At 38.2% G+C, this 19,097-nt stretch overlaps 1 protein-coding gene across 3 annotated transcripts in view; it reads right to left on the bottom strand.

The window, feature by feature from the left end:
- Positions 1-18,797, bottom strand: part of ZMAT1 (zinc finger matrin-type 1) — a 57,306-nt gene extending 38,509 nt beyond the window's left edge. For 2 of the 3 annotated variants that reach the window (XM_017968245.4, XM_078363420.1), the window contains exon 1: positions 18,432-18,797. In XM_017968245.4, coding sequence (XP_017823734.3) covers positions 18,432-18,726 — 295 coding nt within the window. In that variant the 5' untranslated portion in view covers positions 18,727-18,797. Of the gene's footprint in view, positions 1-18,179; positions 18,267-18,431 lie in introns of those variants that run through there. The other variant, XM_078363421.1, reaches the window with a different exon arrangement.
- Positions 18,798-19,097: the final 300 nt, after the last annotated feature.

The following is a 19,097-nucleotide window of genomic DNA, read 5'->3' as shown; positions in this document are numbered from 1 at the left end:
CTAAGAACCTTGAAAAAAGATTTGAAAAAAGATTCGAGGAAATGATAACAAGAATGGATAACTTAGAGAGAAATATGAATGAATTAAAAGAGCTGAAAAACACAATATGAGAACTTCGCGAAGCAAACACAAGTTTCAATAGCCGAATTGACCAAGCAGAAGAAAGAATATCTGAAGTCGAAGACCAACTCAATGAAATAAAACGAGAAACCAAGATCAGAGAAAAAAGCACAAAAAGGAATGAACAAAGTCTCCAAGAAATGTGGGACTATGTGAAAAGACCTAACCTACGTTTGATAGGTGTACCAGAAGGGGACGAAGAGAATGAATCCCAGCTGGAAAATACTCTTCAGGACATCATCCAGGAAAATTTCCTCCACCTAGCAAGACAGGCCAACACTCAAATGCAGGAAATACAGAGAACACCACAAAGATATTCTGCAAGAAGAGCAACCCCAAGGCACATAATCGTCAGATTCAACAGGGTTGAAATAAAGGAGAGAATACTAAGGGCAGCCAGGGAGAAAGGTCGGGTCACCCACAAACGGAAGGCCATCAGACTCACAGCAGATCTCTCAGCAGAAACACTACAAGCCAGAAGAGAGTGGGGGCCAATATTCAACATTCTTAGAGAAAAGAACTTTCAACCCAGAATTTCATATCCAGCCAAACTGAGCTTCAGAAGTGAAGGAAAAATAAAATCCTTTGCGAACAAGCAAGTACTCAGAGATTTTGTCACCACCAGGCCTGCTTTACAAGAGCTCCTAAAAGAGGCACTACACATAGAAAGGATCAACCACTACCAGCCATTCCAAAATCACACTGAATGCTAAAGAGCTTCAACATAATGAAGAATCTACAACAACTAACAGGCAAAACAGCCACTTAGCATCAAAATGGCAGTATCAAATTCACACATAACAATATTAACCCTAAATGTAAATGGACTAAATGCACCAATCAAAAGACACAGACTGGCAAATTGGATAAAAATCCAAAACCCATCAGTGTGCTGTATCCAGGAAACCCATCTCACATGCAAGGATACACAGGCTCAAAATAAAGGGATGGAGGAAGATTTACCAAGCTAATGGAAAGCAAAAAAAGCAGGAGTTGCAATTCTCATCTCTGATAAAATAGACTTTAAAGCAACAATGATCAAAAGAGACAAAGAAGGCCATTACATCATGGTAAAAGGATCGATACAACAAGAAGAGCTAACGATCCTAAACATATATGGACCCAATGCAGGAGCACCCAGATACATAAGGCAAGTTCTTAATGACTTACAAAAGGACTTAGACTCCCACACAATAATAATGGGAGACTTTAACACTCCACTGTCAATACTAGACAGATCAACCAGACAGAAAATCAACAAGGATATCCAGGGCTTGAACTCAGACCTGGAGCAAGCAAACCTGGTGGACATTTACAGAACTCTCCACCCCAAATCCACAGAATACACATTCTTCTCAGCACCACATCACACCTACTCTAAAATTGACCACATAATTGGAAGTAAAGCACTGCTCAACAAATGCAAAACAACTGAAATCATAACAAACAGCCTCTCATACCATAGTGCAATCAAGTTAGAACTCAGAATTCAGAAACCGACCCAGAACCGCACAGCTTCATGGAAACTGAACAACTGGCTCTTGAATGTTGACTGGGTAAACAACGAAATGAAGGCAGAAATAAAGAAGTTCTTCGAAACCAATGAGAACGAAGACACAACGTGCCAGAAACTCTGGGACACATTTAAAGCAGTCTCTAGAGGAAAGTATATAGCAATAAGTGCCCATATGAGGAGAATGGAGAGATCCAAAATTGACACCCTATCGTCAAAATTGAAAGAGCTAGAGGAGCAAGATCAAAAAAACTCAAAACCCAGCAGAAGACAAGAAATAACTAAGATCAGAGCTGACCTGAAGGAGATTGAGACACGAAAAACCCTTCAAAAAATCAATAAATCCAAGAGCTGGTTTTTTGAAAAGATCAACAAAATAGACAGACCACTAGCCAGATTGATTAAAAAGAAAAGAGAGAACAACCAAATAGATGCAATAAAAAATGATAAAGGGGAAATCACCACAGATTCCACAGAAATTCAAACCATCATCAGAGAATATTACAAACAACTCTATGCACATAAACTAGTAAACCTGGAAGAAATGGATAAATTCCTGGACTCCTGTGTCCTCCCAAGCCTAAACCAGGAGGAAGCTGAAACTATGAATAGACCAATAACAAGGGCTGAAGTTGAGGCAGCAATTAAGAGCCTACCACACAAAAAAAGCCCAGGTCCAGACGGGTTCACAGCCGAATTCTACCAGACACACAAGGAGGAGCTGGTACCATTCCTTCTAAAACTATTTCAAACAATCCAAAAACAATCCTTCCCAAATCATTTTATGAGACCAACATCATCCTGATACCAAAACCCGGCAGAGACCCAACGAGAAAAGAAAACTTCAGGCCAATATCCATGATGAACATAGATGCAAAAATCTTCAATAAAATATTGGCAAGACGATTGCAACAGCAAATCAAAAAGCTTATTCATCATGATCAAGTAGGATTCATCCCAGGGATGCAAGGCTGGTTCAACATACGTAAGTCTATCAACGTAATTCACCACATAAACAGAACCAAAAACAAAAACCACATGATTATCTCAATTAACGCAGAGAAGGCATTTGACAAAATTCAACAGCCCTTTATGCTAAAAACCCTCAATAAACTCGGTATCGATGGAACGTATCTCAAAGTAATAAAAGCTATTTATGACAAACCAACAGCCAATATCATACTGAATGGGCAAAAACTGGAAGCATTCCCTTTAAAATCTGGCACTAGACAAGGATGCCCTCTCTCACCACTCCTATTCAATATAGTACTGGAAGTTCTAGCCAGAGCAATCAGGCAAGAAAAAGAAATAAAGGGTATTCAAATAGGAAAGGTGGAAGCCAAATTGTCTCTATTTGCAGACGACATGGTAGTATACCTAGAAGACCCCATTGCCTCAGCCCAAAAACTCCTGAAACTGATAAGCAACTTCAGCAAAGTCTCAGGATATAAAATCAATGTGCAAAAATCGCAAGCATTCGTCTACACCAATAACAGACTTAAAGAAAGCCAAATCAAGAGCGAACTGCCATTCGCAATTGCTACAAAAAGAATAAAATACCTTGGAATACAACTCACAAGGAACGTAAGGGACCTCTTCAAGGAGAACTACAAACCACTGCTCAACGAAATCAGAGAGGACACAAACAGATGGAGAAACATTCCATGTTCATGGTTAGGAAGAATTAACATCGTGAAAATGGCTACACTGCCCAAAGTAATTTACAGAATCAACGCTATCCCCATCAAGCTACCATTGACTTTCTTCACAGAACTGGAAAAAACCACCATGAACTTCATATGGAACCAAAAGAGAACCCGCATAGCCAAATCAATTCTAAGCAAAAAGAACACAGCAGGGGGAACCACACTACCAGATTTCAAACTATACTACAAGGCTACAGTAATCAAAACAGCATGGTGCTGGTACCAAAACAGAGATATAGACCAATGGAACAAAACAGAGGCACTGGAGGCAACACAACATACATACAACTATACAATCTTTGATAAACCTGACAAAAACAAGCAATGGGGAAAGGATTCCCTGTTTCACAAATGGTGTTGGGAAAACTGGCTAGCCATGTGCAGAAAGCAGAAACTGGACCCCTTCCTGACACCTTACACTAAAATTAACTCCAGATGGATTAAAGACTTAAACATAAGACCTGGCACCATAAAAACCCTAGAAGGAAATCTAGGCAAAACCATCCAGGACATAGGAGTAGGCAAGGACTTCATGAACAAAACACCAAAAGCATTGGCAACAAAATCCAAAATAGACAAATGGGACCTAATGAAACTCCACAGCTTCTGCACGGCAAAAGAAACAGTCACTAGAGTGGATCGGCAACCAACAGAATGGGAAAAAATTTTTGCAGTCTACCCATCTGACAAAGGGCTGATATCCAGAATTTACAAAGAACTCAAACAGATTTACAGGAAAAAAACAAGCCCATTCAAAAGTGGGCAAAGGATATGAACAGATACTTTATGAAAGAAGACATATATGAGGCCAACAATCATATGAAAACATGCTCATCGTCACTGGTCATCAGAGAGATGCAAATCAAAACCACATTGAGATACCATCTCACGCCAGTTAGAATGGCGATCATTAAAAAATCTGGAGACAACAGATGCTGGAGAGGATGTGGAGAAAAAGGAACACTTTTACGCTGTTGGTGGGAGTGTAAATTAGTTCAACCATTGTGGAAGACAGTGTGGCGATTCCTCAAGGCCTTAGAAATAGAAATTCCATTTGACCCAGCAATCCCATTACTGGGTATATATCCAAAAGACTTTAAATCGTTCTACTATAAGGACACATGTACACGAATGTTCATTGCAGCACTGTTTACAATAGCAAAGACCTGGAATCAACCCAAATGCCCATTGATAATAGACTGGATTGGAAAAATGTGGCACATATACACCATGGAATATTATGCAGCAATCAGAAATGATGAGTTTGTGTCGTTTGTAGGGACATGGATGAATCTGGAGAACATCATCCTCAGCAAACTGACACAAGAACAGAAAATGAAACACCGCATATTCTCACTCATAGGTGGGTGATGAAAAATGAGAACACATGGACACAGAAAGGGGAGTACTAAACACTGGGGTCTATTGGGGGGAAAAGGGGAGGGCCAGTGGGAGGGGGAGGTGGGGAGGGATGGCCTGGGGAGAAATGCCAAATGTGGGTGAAGGGGAGAAGAAAAGCAAAGCACACTGCCATGTGTGTACCTACGCAACTGTCTTGCATGCTCTGCTCATGTACCCCAAAACCTATAATCCAATAAAAAATTTAAAAAAAAAGGAAATGTGGTACATATACACAATGTAGTACTATTCAGCCATAAAAAGGATGAGATTCAGTCATTTGCAACATCACAAGTGGAACTGGAGATTATGTTAAGTGAATAAATCAGGCACAGAAAGACAAACATCACATATTCTCAATTATTTGTGGGATCTAAAACTCAAAACAACTGGACTCATGGACATAGAGAATAGATGGATGATTACCAGAGGCTGGGAATGGCAGTAGGGAGTTGGCAGGGAGGTAGAGATGGTTAATGGTATAAAATAAATAGAATGAATAAGCCCTAGTATTTGATAGCACAACAAGGTGCCTATAGTCAGTAATAACCATATATTTTTAAATTACATAAAGAGTAGATTGCTTAAAGCTCAATGGATAAATTAGGGGATGGATACCCCATTCTTCATGTTGTGGTTATTTCACACTGCATGCCTATAACAAAACATCTCATGTACCCTACAAATATATACACATACTATGTACCCACAAAAAGTAAAAATTAAAAAGAATAGGTATTCATTTGATTACAATATAACTTATTACAGAAGAACCATTTATTTTAAAGAAACAAAAGGAAATTATTAACTTAAAGGTTCAAGAATTCCTAAAATTTAACACCTATTTATCTCCCAGATCAATAACACTTATTTCTCTCCCTTAATTCCAGACTTCCCCACTATTAACCGTCAGTTTGAAACTGACACTCAAGTTTATAACTTGAGTGTACCTACTTTAGGCCCTCAGTGTCTTGGGTATCATATAGATTTATGTATTGAGCTTAGTTTCAAAGTATTATGGTAGATATTTTTGAGAGGTAAGAAAGAACAGTTAATGAGGACCTCTGTATGTCAAAATAATAGATTATCCCTTTATCACTTAAGACAAATGTGTAAGGTAAGTGGCACTTTTGTGTGAATGTTTGAAAATTTTGAAGGATCCAGTGAAATCAAAATAACTTGTCACATGTCATTTGGTTTAGCTGGAACTGAACTTTGCATTATATTGACTCTTTTCATTATGCATACATAACTGTTCCACATGTTGGAGATGACAAACTAAGTGATGCAACTCCTAATGTCAAGAAATTGACAATTTAGTAAGGAATATGAGATGTGTATATTAAGAACCAGGATCCTAAGAGCAAAATGGTCTAAGTTTTATAAGACATAAGAAGGTACGGTGCGCTCCTTCTGAGAAATTTGGGGAAAAATTTCTAGAGTGGAACAGATTTTAAGCTAAACTTTAAAAGATATGTAAAATTCAAATAAAAAGAGTGGAATAAAAGTATCTTAGGGGAGGCAAGAGTATGAAGAACAATAATGGAAAGCTCAGAATAAAAACAAATAATGATGGGCTTCACAAGGGCATATGGACCTAATTCTGAATTCAACAGGGGGAAAGGAGTAACTTAAAATGAGTATATCAGGAGTCAGTTTCAGGCCTCAGGCTTGAACCAAAAGAGGGGCAGTGGGCACTGAATGGAAAAAAAGAAAAGAAAAGGTATATCAAAACTAGAAGAGTATTAAAGCTTGAGTTTAGAATGTGCTACGAATATAATAATCCTTTAGATCAATTACATCTTTTTTTGAGACAAAGTCTTACTCTTTACCTGGGTTGGAGAACAGTGGTGCAATCATGGCTCACTGCAGCCTCCACCTCCAGGGCTAAGTGATTCTCCAACCTCAGCCTCCCAAGTAGGTGGGACTACAGGCACACACCAATATACTCAGCTAATTTTTGTATTTTTTGTAGAGAAGGGGTTTCAGCATGTTGCCCAGGCTGGTCTCAAACTCCTAGGCTGAGGTGATCTGCCTGCCTCTGTCTCTGTCTCCCAATGTACTGGGTCTACATGTGTGAGCCACTCTACCCGGCCTAGATTTATTACATTTAAGCTTAAGTAATATTGTTCCTGATGCAAGAGATGGGGCTTTGACTTTAGATCTAATAAATTCATCTACAATTGTCAATGACAAATTCTCTTCGTGGGTGTAAGAAAATAAATGTGTTGACGTTTTGATTTCAGTGAATTGAAAATTAAAATACATGAAAATATGAAATTATTAAAGAAGATACTGGAGTAATGATTCATATTTTAAAATGTACTTAAAAGACAGACTGAGTTCTGCAAGGAGAAAATAAACAACAAAAAAAGAAAAATTAAAATGTACTTAAAAGGATTTATCCCAATTTCTTCTAAATAGCATGCTTTTCTAATTCAGTCAAATGGTTTATATCTACTCAAATATTCAGGAACAAATCCTGATGTGAAAATACCTCTTAATCCAGGTTTTATATCAAATTCACACATACAGCTTTTCAAAATCATACATGCTAAATTAAAATCAGAGTATCTGTAGGTGCTTCAATTCAACCATAAGTGATTCTGATGATCAGTTATGATGAGAATCATTGCCTTATGGGACAGGCTCAGAATCCTACACATAATGGCTGTCCAATATCTATTTGGTGACTAAGTTGATTGATATAAAACTCTTGTTATCTAGAATGGTACTTATCAAGCTAAATTATGCTTTAGTCTAACCTGAAGAGATTTTTTTAATTTAAGAAAGAAAGGCTATATAAATGTACATCCTTTTGTACTACTTTAAATCTACTTAAATCTCCAAAGTTCAAGCTGAATAATCTCTGCTTTTAGCCTATATTTGGCTGTAATGTCTTAGCCAAACTGGTCATTTGGTTCAACCTTCCACCATGGTTGTTTTCAAGCCTGGCTGCACATCAGAATCACCAATTAAAACATACCAGTGCCCAGGATCCACTCCAGACTAATTAATCAGAATCTCTGAGAGTGGTTCCCAGTCATATTTTACTATTTGTTTGTTTTGTTTATTAAAGCTTCCCAGGTGATTCTGTTACATAGAGAGGGTTATAGCCTATGGTTCTGGGAGTCAAAAAATCATGTCTCAAGTGGTGGGGGTTTGGGGCCAGGTGGATCTAAAGAAACATTTAGCATCTCTTGTGAATCAGACATATGTTTCTTTTATATGTCAAGCCTGGAGATGAAGTCTCTTTTTAAGACTAGCCTTGCCTGTAATCCCAGCACTGTGGGAGGCCTTCTTCCTTCCTTCTTTGCCCGTTTTGTGAATTAATCCCAGTATGTCATAATTTCTAATACTTTTATTAGTTTCTCTAAATCCCTGCCACTCATAACATATAACCTAAACACAATCACTTTAATACTGTAATAACAAACAAGTAAAATGGGACCTTATTTTTAAAATTGTGCTAAAAAGCCATGTAAAATTTACTATCTTAACCATTTTAAGTGTACAGTTCAGTAGCATGAAGTATATTTAACTCCTTATTTTGAGTATTTATCCTCTATTAATGCAGCCTACAATAGCTTCACTGTTTTTTGGTGGTCATATCATACTGTTGACTCACGCTCGGCTAACTTTTGATTAAAATACATGGTTCTTTTTAATCTGGAACTGGTTAAACTATGTCCCTCTAGGATACCATTATATAGATAGATTTTTTTCTGGATCCCAAAACAGATCCAATATATACTTATACTTTTGAATTTAAGTTTTACCTTGTTGGACTCAACCAACCATTATCAGCCTTTCAAGATCTTCTTGGATCTTCTAGAATCTGTCACCAGGAGGCTCAAGGAAGTTAGGTTTCTACTGAGAACAAATGTATAAAATGGGTGTTGTTTTCCAGAGGCTACTGTATGCTACCAAATTCTCCTCAGGTTGCATTTACCCTAAATTGTACATGAATTTGATGATCTCTACTTTCTAAAAGTGATACCTAAGGCTTGGAGAGGTTAAGCAGTTTGCCCAAAGTCACAAAGCTGCTAAGTGTCAGAGCCAGGATTCAGATCTAAGTCTGCCCAAGATTTCCCTGAGAGCTCTCTTAAAAAGGCTAGTCTTTTTTTTTTTTTTTTTTTTTTGAGATGGAGTCTTGCTCTGTCACCCAGGCTGGAGTGCAGTGGCATGATCTTGGCTCACTGCAACCGCCGCCTCCCAAATTCAAGTGATTCTCCTGCCTCAGCCTCCCAAGGAGATGAGACTACAAGCGTGCACCACCACACCCAGCTAATTTTTGTATTTTTAGTAGAGATGGGGTTTCATTATGTTGGCCAAGCTGGTCTTAAACTACTGACCTCAGGTGATCTGCTTGCCTCAGCCTCCCACAGTGCTGGGATTACAGGCAAGGCTAGTCTTAAAAAGACTTCATCTCCAGGCTTGACATATGTAAGAAACATATGTCTGATTCACAAGAGATGCTAAATATTTCTTTAGATCCACCTGGCCCCAAACCCCCACCATTTGAGACATGATTTTTTGACTCCAGGAAAAAAATGAACAATAGCCAATTCTGAAAGTGGGAGAGGAAACTGGTGACAATACAGATGTTTTTCAGCCTGTTTCAGGGTGACAGCTTAGAGGGAAGGCTGGCCTTTGGGAACAGATGTTAAATTAGAGGATACATGAGCAGATGATGTTGATTGTGAGGAAGATGACTGGGACAGGAACTAATGTTTACTGAAAACTCACTATCTGCCAGGAATAAAAGTGTTCTGGCAAAGAACTGGGACTTAGGAGCTGATTCTAGTAGAAATGGGAACCAAGGAATAGCTGAAGAAACTTAGGGGCACCTTCCTCTCTTTTCTTTTCTTCTTTATACTCTTAACATGTCTTTTTTTCTTCCTTAACTGATTAGAATATGAAATAAATATATTTTTGTTGGTTGGTTAAGTGTGGGTTTATACTGATTCTTAATTCCAAAAGTAGTAAGTTGTAAAAAGCGTTAGGATGAGAGAGACTGCATTGGTTTTCACCTTGCTATTAACTAGCTGTGTGACTAAGAACATACCACAGCCTTTCGGATTTCTGTTTCTGAAGTTTCTTTTCTACCTGACTTTATATGGGCTGATGATGATCAATGAAAAAATATATTTTAGATTGGAATACATATAGAAGCAAAATTGGTGGAATATTTATAGAGGACCCAAATAGCTTAGCTACTTCCAAATACAAAGACTGTCAGGAAGCACAGATGATTATTTAAAATGTCAAGTAGCTATACAGTTAATGCAAACATTTAAGGGCCTAAAAAAATCAAAGGGTCCAAATATTTCTTCTCCTACTCCTCCATTATCTTTATTTTCTTGTCTATGTCCTAACCCTAAAGTTCGTTCCTGCCAAAATATTACTTTGCAAAACTCCGTGAGGCATTTCTATTACCAAATGTAATATTTTAATAATTGCAGCTAGAGTTAAAAAGAATTTTTGCAAAATTAATATAGTGGTTATGATTTAGGTATAATAATTCAGTTTTCCCTACTGATAAATGTACAAAATTCATGGCAGATGGTCTTTTATCTTTCAATCTAATTAAGTAAGAAATTACGAAAGCTAGGGTTAAAAATATAAACAGATTACACATTAGAATATCAAATGACAATACACTGAATGTGGTGAAGCATGATTTCAAGTCTCATCTGGAACAAATACACTTCTTTGAACATAGCATGGTAAATACTTCCTGGTTAATTTTAGGCATATCATTTTATTATTTCTAGCCTAGAATTTTTCAACTGTTTTTCATTCCCTGGCATATTTGAATTTTTTATGTTACTATAAACTTGGAAAAGAGATATGGATAGAGAAGCAAGATTTTTTTTTTTTTTTTGAGATGAAGTCTCACTCTGCCACCCAGGCTGGAGTGCAGCAGCGTCATCTTGGGTCACTGCAACCTCTGCCTCCCAAGTTAAAGTGATTCTCCTGCCTCAGCCTCCTGAGTAGCTGGGATTACAGGCATGTGCTACTGTGCCCGGCTAATTTTTATATTTTTAGTAGAGATGGGTTTTCACCATGTTGGCCAGGCTGGTCTCAAACTCCTGACCTCAAGTGATCCGCCCACGTTGGCCTCCCAAAGTGCTGGGATTACAGGTGTGAGCCACCGCACTTGGCCAAGGAGCAAGATTTTATAATCAGAATCAAAGCCTAGTTTAGTGAAACTTGGTATTGAGATCTTAATGACACAAAGGCATGCTCTCAAATATGAACTGGAATATACTGTCTTTAAAATATACAGGAATTTCCAATGCTGATATCATTTATTTCCATTTTAATCTGAAAAAGAGAAATGGGGAGTAAGAAAACACTATCCAGAACTAGGTTCAAAATGGGAAGACAACCTAAATCTGATAATGAAGTAAGGGCTTAAAAATAATAATATATGGAAAAGATAGGATAAAAACCAATGTTTACTAGATGGACCCATTTATACTCAGGGTATAAGAGGGTAAAATTGCTTTGCAATGCTGGGCTTTGTGGTAATAAAAAACTTCAAGTTGCCAACTGTTAACAAATGTAGCATAACTTTAAATACATATTACTTTCCAGAAATTAAATACATCAGAAAGTTCTTTGGAGTGGAGAAATATGGTCATATAACAAAACTATGACCTAAATGTACAGAGTTTCAATTTGGGATGATGAAAAAGTTCTGGAGATGGACAGTGGTGAAGCTTACTTAACAATGTAAATGTACTTGACATCACTGAATTTCACATTTAAAATGGCAAAGTTTACGGTGTGCATATTTTACCACAATAAAACATAAAATACAATTTTGAAAAAAATAAAAGATAAAAGCATCTGAGGCCGGGCGCAGTGGCTCAAGCCTGTAATCCCAGCACTTTGGGAGGCCGAGGCGGGTGGATCACGAGGTCAAGAGATCGAGACCATCCTGGTCAACATGGTGAAACCCCGTCTCTATTAAAAATACAAAAAATTAGCTGGGCACGGTGGTGCCTGCCTGTAATCCTAGCTACTCAGGAGGCTGAGGCAGGAGAATAGCCTGAATCCAGGAGGCGGAGGTTGCGGTGAGCCGAGATCACGCCATTGCACTCCAGCCTGGGTAACAAGAGCGAAACTCCCGTCTCAAAAATAAATAAATAAATAAATAAATAAAATATATTTTAAAAAAGCATCTGAATCACTGCATGAAGGACAGGTGCTCTGTAGAGTCAACCTGTTGCTCAGAGGAATATGCATGAGCAAGTGATAGTTGTTTTGCTACCATGACTTAAGCAATTCACTTTTGAGTAATATTTACGATGATTATTTGAAATGAAAGAGTAGTTTTGTGAAAAATTATAAATAGGATCTGATCTGAGAGTTCATGTATTCCATGTAATGTATTTAATTACATTGAAGTGTGGCTTCAGCATTTGGTTGGAGAATGAATAAACTCCAATTTTCTATAAATAAGAGTGTTTTACTGCTTCATTTCCCTCTTACAAGAAATGTTTTCATGACCTAAGAAAATAAAACTTTCATAATAATTTGTAATGGGGAGAAAATCTATGACCTATAGCACTGGGATGTAGGAAAAAATATTTGAGATTTTGAGTTGGTCAAATAGATTCAAGTCCCATCTTTACCCACAACTATATAGCCTTGAACAAATTAATCACTATGGACCTTTTTTTATTTCACCTAAAAGGTACAGAAATACAATGTGTAATTTTTAATTCTAGGATTTGTGAATATTAAATAATTTCTAAAATGTTCAATGCATGTAGACACTTGATAAAGTATGCTTGTTCACCAATCCAGAAGCTTTGAACTTTTTACTTAATATTATACATACTCATTTTATTTAGACCAGAGTTATTTTAAAGATCATCTAGTTCAGGGTTTCTCAAACTCGGCGCTATTGTCACTTTGGGCTGGATAATTCATTGTTGTGAGCAGCCTATCCTATGAATTGTAGGATATTTGGCAGCATCTCTGGCCTCTGCCAATCAAACTAGCATTCCATAGTTTGACAACCAAAAATATCTCCAGACAATGTCAAATATCTCCTGTGAGGTAAAACTGGCTCCAGTTTAGAACCAATCTAGTCTAATGTCCTCATTTCATAAATGAGAAAGCTGAGGCCCAGAGAGGTAATAAGAATTAAATAATTGAGGGAGGTAAATGTAAATCATATGATTCTAGACTCACGAGGATTTGGTCTGCTGAAAAATTCTAGTAGTCTGGGAAGAGAAAATAGTAATAGCAGAGGGATGTTATTAAGTCAGTAAAATACAACTAGGTGTACTAATAGCTCACATTCTATAGATTTTGGCATTACTAAAATCCCTTATGTTGATATAAAATACTCAATCCAGTTTGTACCAGAATATCTGCCTTCAATGATATAAAAAGCAAAGAGATTGACTTGACAGAACCCTACGTTTTAGCTACTTTTGTTGGCTTGGGCCTACTCCAAATAGCATCATTATTATGTGAAAGTAAAGTAACATTAAGTTCTGCATTCAAAAGTGCAGCTAAGTGTGAAATCCAATAGTCATATTTGAAACTTACTCCTAATTAATACTACTACATAACAACAGGCAATTTAAGATGAAATGCATTTTTATGACAAAATATAACACTTATGGCTTGAGTTAGAATAATGAATTTGGTCCACCCTTGCTTACGGAATTATAAACCATGCAGGATCTCAGAGGAAAGGAACCAGAAAATTACTGTATTTCTTCAGTTCCAGGCAAGATAATTCTCTGTTCATTCCAATTAAATGTTTTTGTTAACCCCCAAGTTTAAGCTATTCAAATTAGGTGACTCAAGTTTATATATAACTGGCTATATTTAATAAAACGAATCTCACTTGCATTTGTTAAATGACAATTAGGCTGAGTTGTACAAAACCCCAAATTTCCTCTTTAGGATAACCCATCAAATGTTTATAGGAAAAACATGTTATTAGATGTTTTAATGCTTTGCTGAAGTGGGATGTTCACAGTCAAATTGATCTTGATATGAAACCAATCTACCATTGTAAAGGATTCTTTGTATATCCCATTTTAATAAAGTGACAAAACTGGAGCAAACTTCAGGACTGGATCCAATACTATAAACATAAATCTCATTCTTAGTCACAGATTTAAAGTCGGGCATTAAAAAAATCTGAGAAATAATCATTTCAATTGTGCAAAGAGCACATGTGCTATATTGTTCATGATTATACTTTTAGACATAAATTCCCTCAAGAATTCTTGATTAAGTAGAATTTTTAAAAAAACTGACTTGACCTTTGCAATCTCTTAATACAATCAGAATCTTAAAAAAGAATGAGCAGAGGCAGGGTGCGGTGGCTCAAGCCTGTAGTCCCAGCACTTTGGGAGGCCGAGGCAGGTGGATCACGAGGTCGGCAGATCGAGACCATCCTGGTCAATATGGTGAAACCCCGTCTCTACTAAAAACTACAAAAAATTAGCTGGGCACGGTGGCATGTGCCTGTAATCCCAGCTACTCAGGAGGCTGAGGCAGGAGAATTGCCTGAACCCAGGAGGCGGAGGTTGCGGTGAGCCGAGATCGCGCCATTGCACTCCAGCCTGGGTAACAAGAGTGAAACTCCGTCTCAAAAAAAAAAAAAAAAAAAAAAAAGAATGAGCAGAGTACAGCACTGAGTTACAGGAGACTGGGGAACTGAGTAAACCTACATAAGATGTTTTAACCCTTTTTGTCCCCTACAGGTCATACACTGTTTAAGGAGTTTTCATCAATAATAGCTGTGGTAGAAGTGAAGATCTGTACCTACCAGCATGATGAATACCCACAGCTATAATGCTATCTAGTGTCCTTAGTTTTTCAGTTTATAAAATTAACACCTGACTTATGCATTTTGCCAGTGTTAACAATGACAAATTACAACAGAATTAACAAAATAATTGGGAGTACTAATTATATGTTTAACATTTACATTTTCTTTATTTAAACTAAGTCCTTGACCTTCATAATCATAAGCACTTTGTGGCTAGCCAGCTCAGGGGTCATACTCATGAAATCAGAAACTGAATTAAGGTACCGTGTAAATCCATTAATACACTTGATCCCATGACAGCTACTTCGCATCAGAAAGCCACCAAATACATGGCATTCATTACAACAGATTAGTAAATGTGAACGAATCTGCAAGGCTGGTTTCAGATGGGAAAGAATCAAAGTTTTTATCCCAATCGATATGTAATAAATATAGTAGGGGGTATGCTTAAGTTAGTCTTTAAAACAAGCTTAGTGTTTTCACACACTGAAATCTAATATAGAGGGTCAGAAACGAACGAATAGTAATTTACCTCTCTCCAGACATCTCAACCTGCCAAATATAGAGAATCAAAAACTAATTCTGTAATAGTTTACTAACTATTCTTCCCTAACACCAACATTAGATTTATAGTATAATTTGCTTCACTGTGCCTGTAGTATATAACATACTGTGAGCTACAGATTACAGATTTATAATAAACAATGGAATGGTCCTGTGGCTCAGGAGTCTGACTAGTAACATTTAAAACTGCATTCCCTCCCTTATTTATTTATTTTATAATTTTACTATCAATCACTATTATTGAGTTGTTTAGTATAGCTGTGTCTAATTTTTATGTATATCTTTAACACTAAGCATAGTCCTTGGCACACACACATAGAGGTGTTCAATAAATGATTCCTGAATACATGAAAGGTTACACACTGTATTTTCTTATGGTGGATTTACTATCATTTGACTTGAAACTTTACTGAATAATATAGAGACAAAGGACAGTCTTGTTAGGTAATTGCTGCACAAATGGATTAATAGCTAAAAAAACAAAGCCAGAAGGTTTTCCAATCTAAAACAGGATACATTTGATATATTTTTTAAAAGGAATGGGTAAATAAGCAAGAATTTTTTATTTTCTTTTTTACTATGAATATACCAGAACATTATTCCTGGGTGAAAATTCACTTTTGAGTCATTAAACATTTTTGAAAAATGAAATATGAAGTGTCCCACAAAATCTCATAATTCCCTTTACCGTGAATTCTGAGTGTATATGTGTCTTTTCATATGGCATTTCTTTTCTTTCTTTGTTCTCTTTCTATGATTACTGCTCGATGTCCCATTTGTAATCACTGAAAGCTTCTAATATTCCCTGTTTGCTAGTTTCTAATTTCCACTGATACTGGTTCATTATCCACTCTAAGAGAGATGAAATCCTCAAGAATATCAGCTACAGTTCAAAATGGATCAGCAAATACTTTTCCAAACCACTTTTAATGATCCTAGAAGGAGTGGACTTGCAATAATTGAATCTTGACAATTCTTTGACATCTTTTAGAGCAATCTCTTAACTAGGACTTATACAAACAAGCAAAAGATACTGGCACACCACCAAGTAACATTTTCCTTTCTTCTCCTTTATCTGCCATAATAACTGACAACCATTTATGGCCTTCACAAATATCTAAACAAAAATTTTTAGGCGTAATAGTGTTTTGAGCAGTGCAATATATAAAATATTTGCCATTTCTTAAGTGAAAAGGTGAGAGAGTTTTAGTTTGGACTGAACAGTGAATGAAGGATATTTAGCTAAAATGAAATGGTAAGAGATAATTTTCAGGTTAACAATTATATTTGGTTTTTCATATGCTAGTAAATTGTCTCAGCACTAACTCAACATAGATCTCATTACTCACTGAATGTCAGGTGATAACTATCAGACAAGGTTTGTTATGATTTATGAGTTATTGTACGAGCACACAACCATGGAAATGTCATTGAAAGAATATCAATCCAGAACTGCAAAATCATGGTTGATACTTTCAGATCTGAAATCAACCCCTGGAGTGTGGGTAGTTCTACTCCCTTATTCCAAAAATGTCAAAACCCAAATCGAGGGGGCGGGGCCTGTTCAGGGCCACAAAGTCTAGTGAATTAATTGGCGGCTGAACCTATGTTAACTGCATCAGACTCCTATGCCAGGGTGCTCCTCATTTTACTGTCTAGCAATAATATAGATAAGGTATTGCTGCTACTTTATAAAATTACCTCTCTGAAAGCCTTAAATATTTGCATATATTTAAAGATACTGCATACAAACCAGTTACACCACCGGCAAAAAGCCATTTTTTCCCCATGAGATACTGGTCTTAAACCTTACTCTGAAAAGACAATGAGAGCCAAATTGAGCTGTGATATTGATGCCTATAAAACTGTTCTTGCCTACTAGCTGGTTATGGACATAAAGTTTGATATAAAAATTTAAAATCCAGATTTCATGTTTTCATCCACTGAGGCTGACTGAAGACACTAGACTAAGTCTTTCAAAGGTTGCCTTTAGTAAAAGAGTTGATAAATAAAACATTACTGTGTATTTCTAACTTCCATATTTAATTAGTGGCATTTATGTAATGTGCCTATATAAATATTGTAAGGGATTTTTTTCTACTTTGCCATTCCTCCAAAGTGAAAGGTGTGAAAGGTTATGGGACAGCACACAGGGATATATCATGATTATTTTTATGAGAAATCTTTAATGGGGCATCTTTCTAAGAGAAAGGAACTTATTTTTCTCTACTTTGGTGTCCACAATCTTTTACTTTGGAGGCAAGTTAGCAACATAAGGTAACATAGCAAATACTGGAAATTAAGAAATTTACGATGACAAAATGCTTTACTGGGATACTCTGTTGTGGAATGGTCTCCATCAGCTAAGAACATTTCCCAAACTGCTTTAAAACACATTTCAATGGCAAATTTTACAGTTTGCTATTAGTAGGCTGTTTACAAGTATACAGAACTTTGTGTGAATACCGCTTATATTGATATAGTCAAGAAATATCTTTTATGTTAGGAGTAATATGTGTCGGGAAGTACAACAGAACTTATTAAAACCCAAACCACCTCAAAGATGGGCCTGCAAACCTTGCTTTACTAGGTCACATCCTCAAATAGCCAAATAAAAGTCTCCAAAGTGATTCCTGAAATCTGTGCTTTTGCCACACTCTCTTCGTCTCCTCTTTCCCCAGTAGAGTCCCTTCCATTAGACCTTACCTTCCTAAATCCGGCATATCTTACTTTAAAGCTCAAGTATACACTTCTAACCTGCCCAAATTTCTAACATCATCTCTCTGTAAATATTCGACTTCGAGTTTCTACACTGCAGGATGTTGTATTTCACCAAAGGGGGTTTACTCCCCTTTATTTCTTTGGCCTTTCCTATTTTGTCTCCCCCCCTTTCTCCATCGGTCCCCCTTCCCTTATCCTTGACTCTCTTGGTTCACAGCACTTCTACCTTGCCTCCTCTCTCTTCAAAATCACACCTCAGCTTCCTATAGCACACTAAGGTGTCCCGGCTGGGAGAGAAATTATGTGGTATCTTTTTTCCCTTCAACTCCTGCCTCTTGAGTACCTGCAATTCTTTTGCCTTGGGACCCCCATCCTTTACGGGTGGGAGAGGTAGGGAAGGCCCTCTCGGCTTCAGTCCATCTTGCACACTAGGGGCCAACACGGCGGGGCGGGGCGGGGCAAGCTTGGCCTTTACTGCGCCACGGCAGGTGGGGGGTGGGGCAGTGGCGAACCGCGCCCAGCCCGATCTCGGAGGGGTTGAAGAGAGGCAGCGAAGGAGCTGGGGCCGCCCCCGCACCCCGGGACGGGAACTCACCTTCTCTGAGGCAAGGGCGGGTGTCTACTTTAAAACTACTGCCCCCCCTCCCCGCCGCCGCCATTGTGGAGCCGCCAAAGCCGCCGCCGCCGCCGTCGCCGCCAAAGCCACCGGCAGGCGGGCAGGCAGGGGTGGAGGTGGCGGAGGAGGCAGGAACAATTACGGCTGCCGCCGCCGCCGCCGCCGCCGCCGCCGCGCAGGCGGTGTAGGAGGAGGAGGAGGCGGCAGAGACGGTAGCTTCCTGAGGGGAAGACTCCGCCGCCAGCGGGGTGACTGTGTTCGGCGCCGCCGCCATCGCAGCGAGGCGAGCGGACAATTTCACTTGCGTCTGGATTCCGTTAAGCTTCTTTAGCCCCGCCTTCCGTTAGCCCCACCCCCTTTGCCCCTCTTTTTGACGCTTCAGCTCGAGCCTCGTTCTGGGTCCTCGGTCCACCAATCGGAGAGCTTTAGAGCCACAGGCTGTTTTCCCCTCCCCCATGGCTTGGCGTCACCCCACCTCCCTTTGGAGGGGAAGCAATGACAGCCAAGGGCAAAGGGCAAAAAGCGCGGGATGTAAAAGCACGTGGGCCTCGCACAGTGATGCTGCTTTGGAGAGCTAATCCAAAACCAATTTAAGAGGAAAAAAATGTTTGGAAACCTATTGACCCCTCCTCCAAAATATCTCTG

This window comes from Callithrix jacchus, chromosome X (assembly GCF_049354715.1).
Source record: "Callithrix jacchus isolate 240 chromosome X, calJac240_pri, whole genome shotgun sequence".
Classification (NCBI taxonomy): Eukaryota; Metazoa; Chordata; class Mammalia; order Primates; family Cebidae; genus Callithrix; species Callithrix jacchus.
This window is presented reverse-complemented; position numbering and strand designations above follow the sequence as displayed.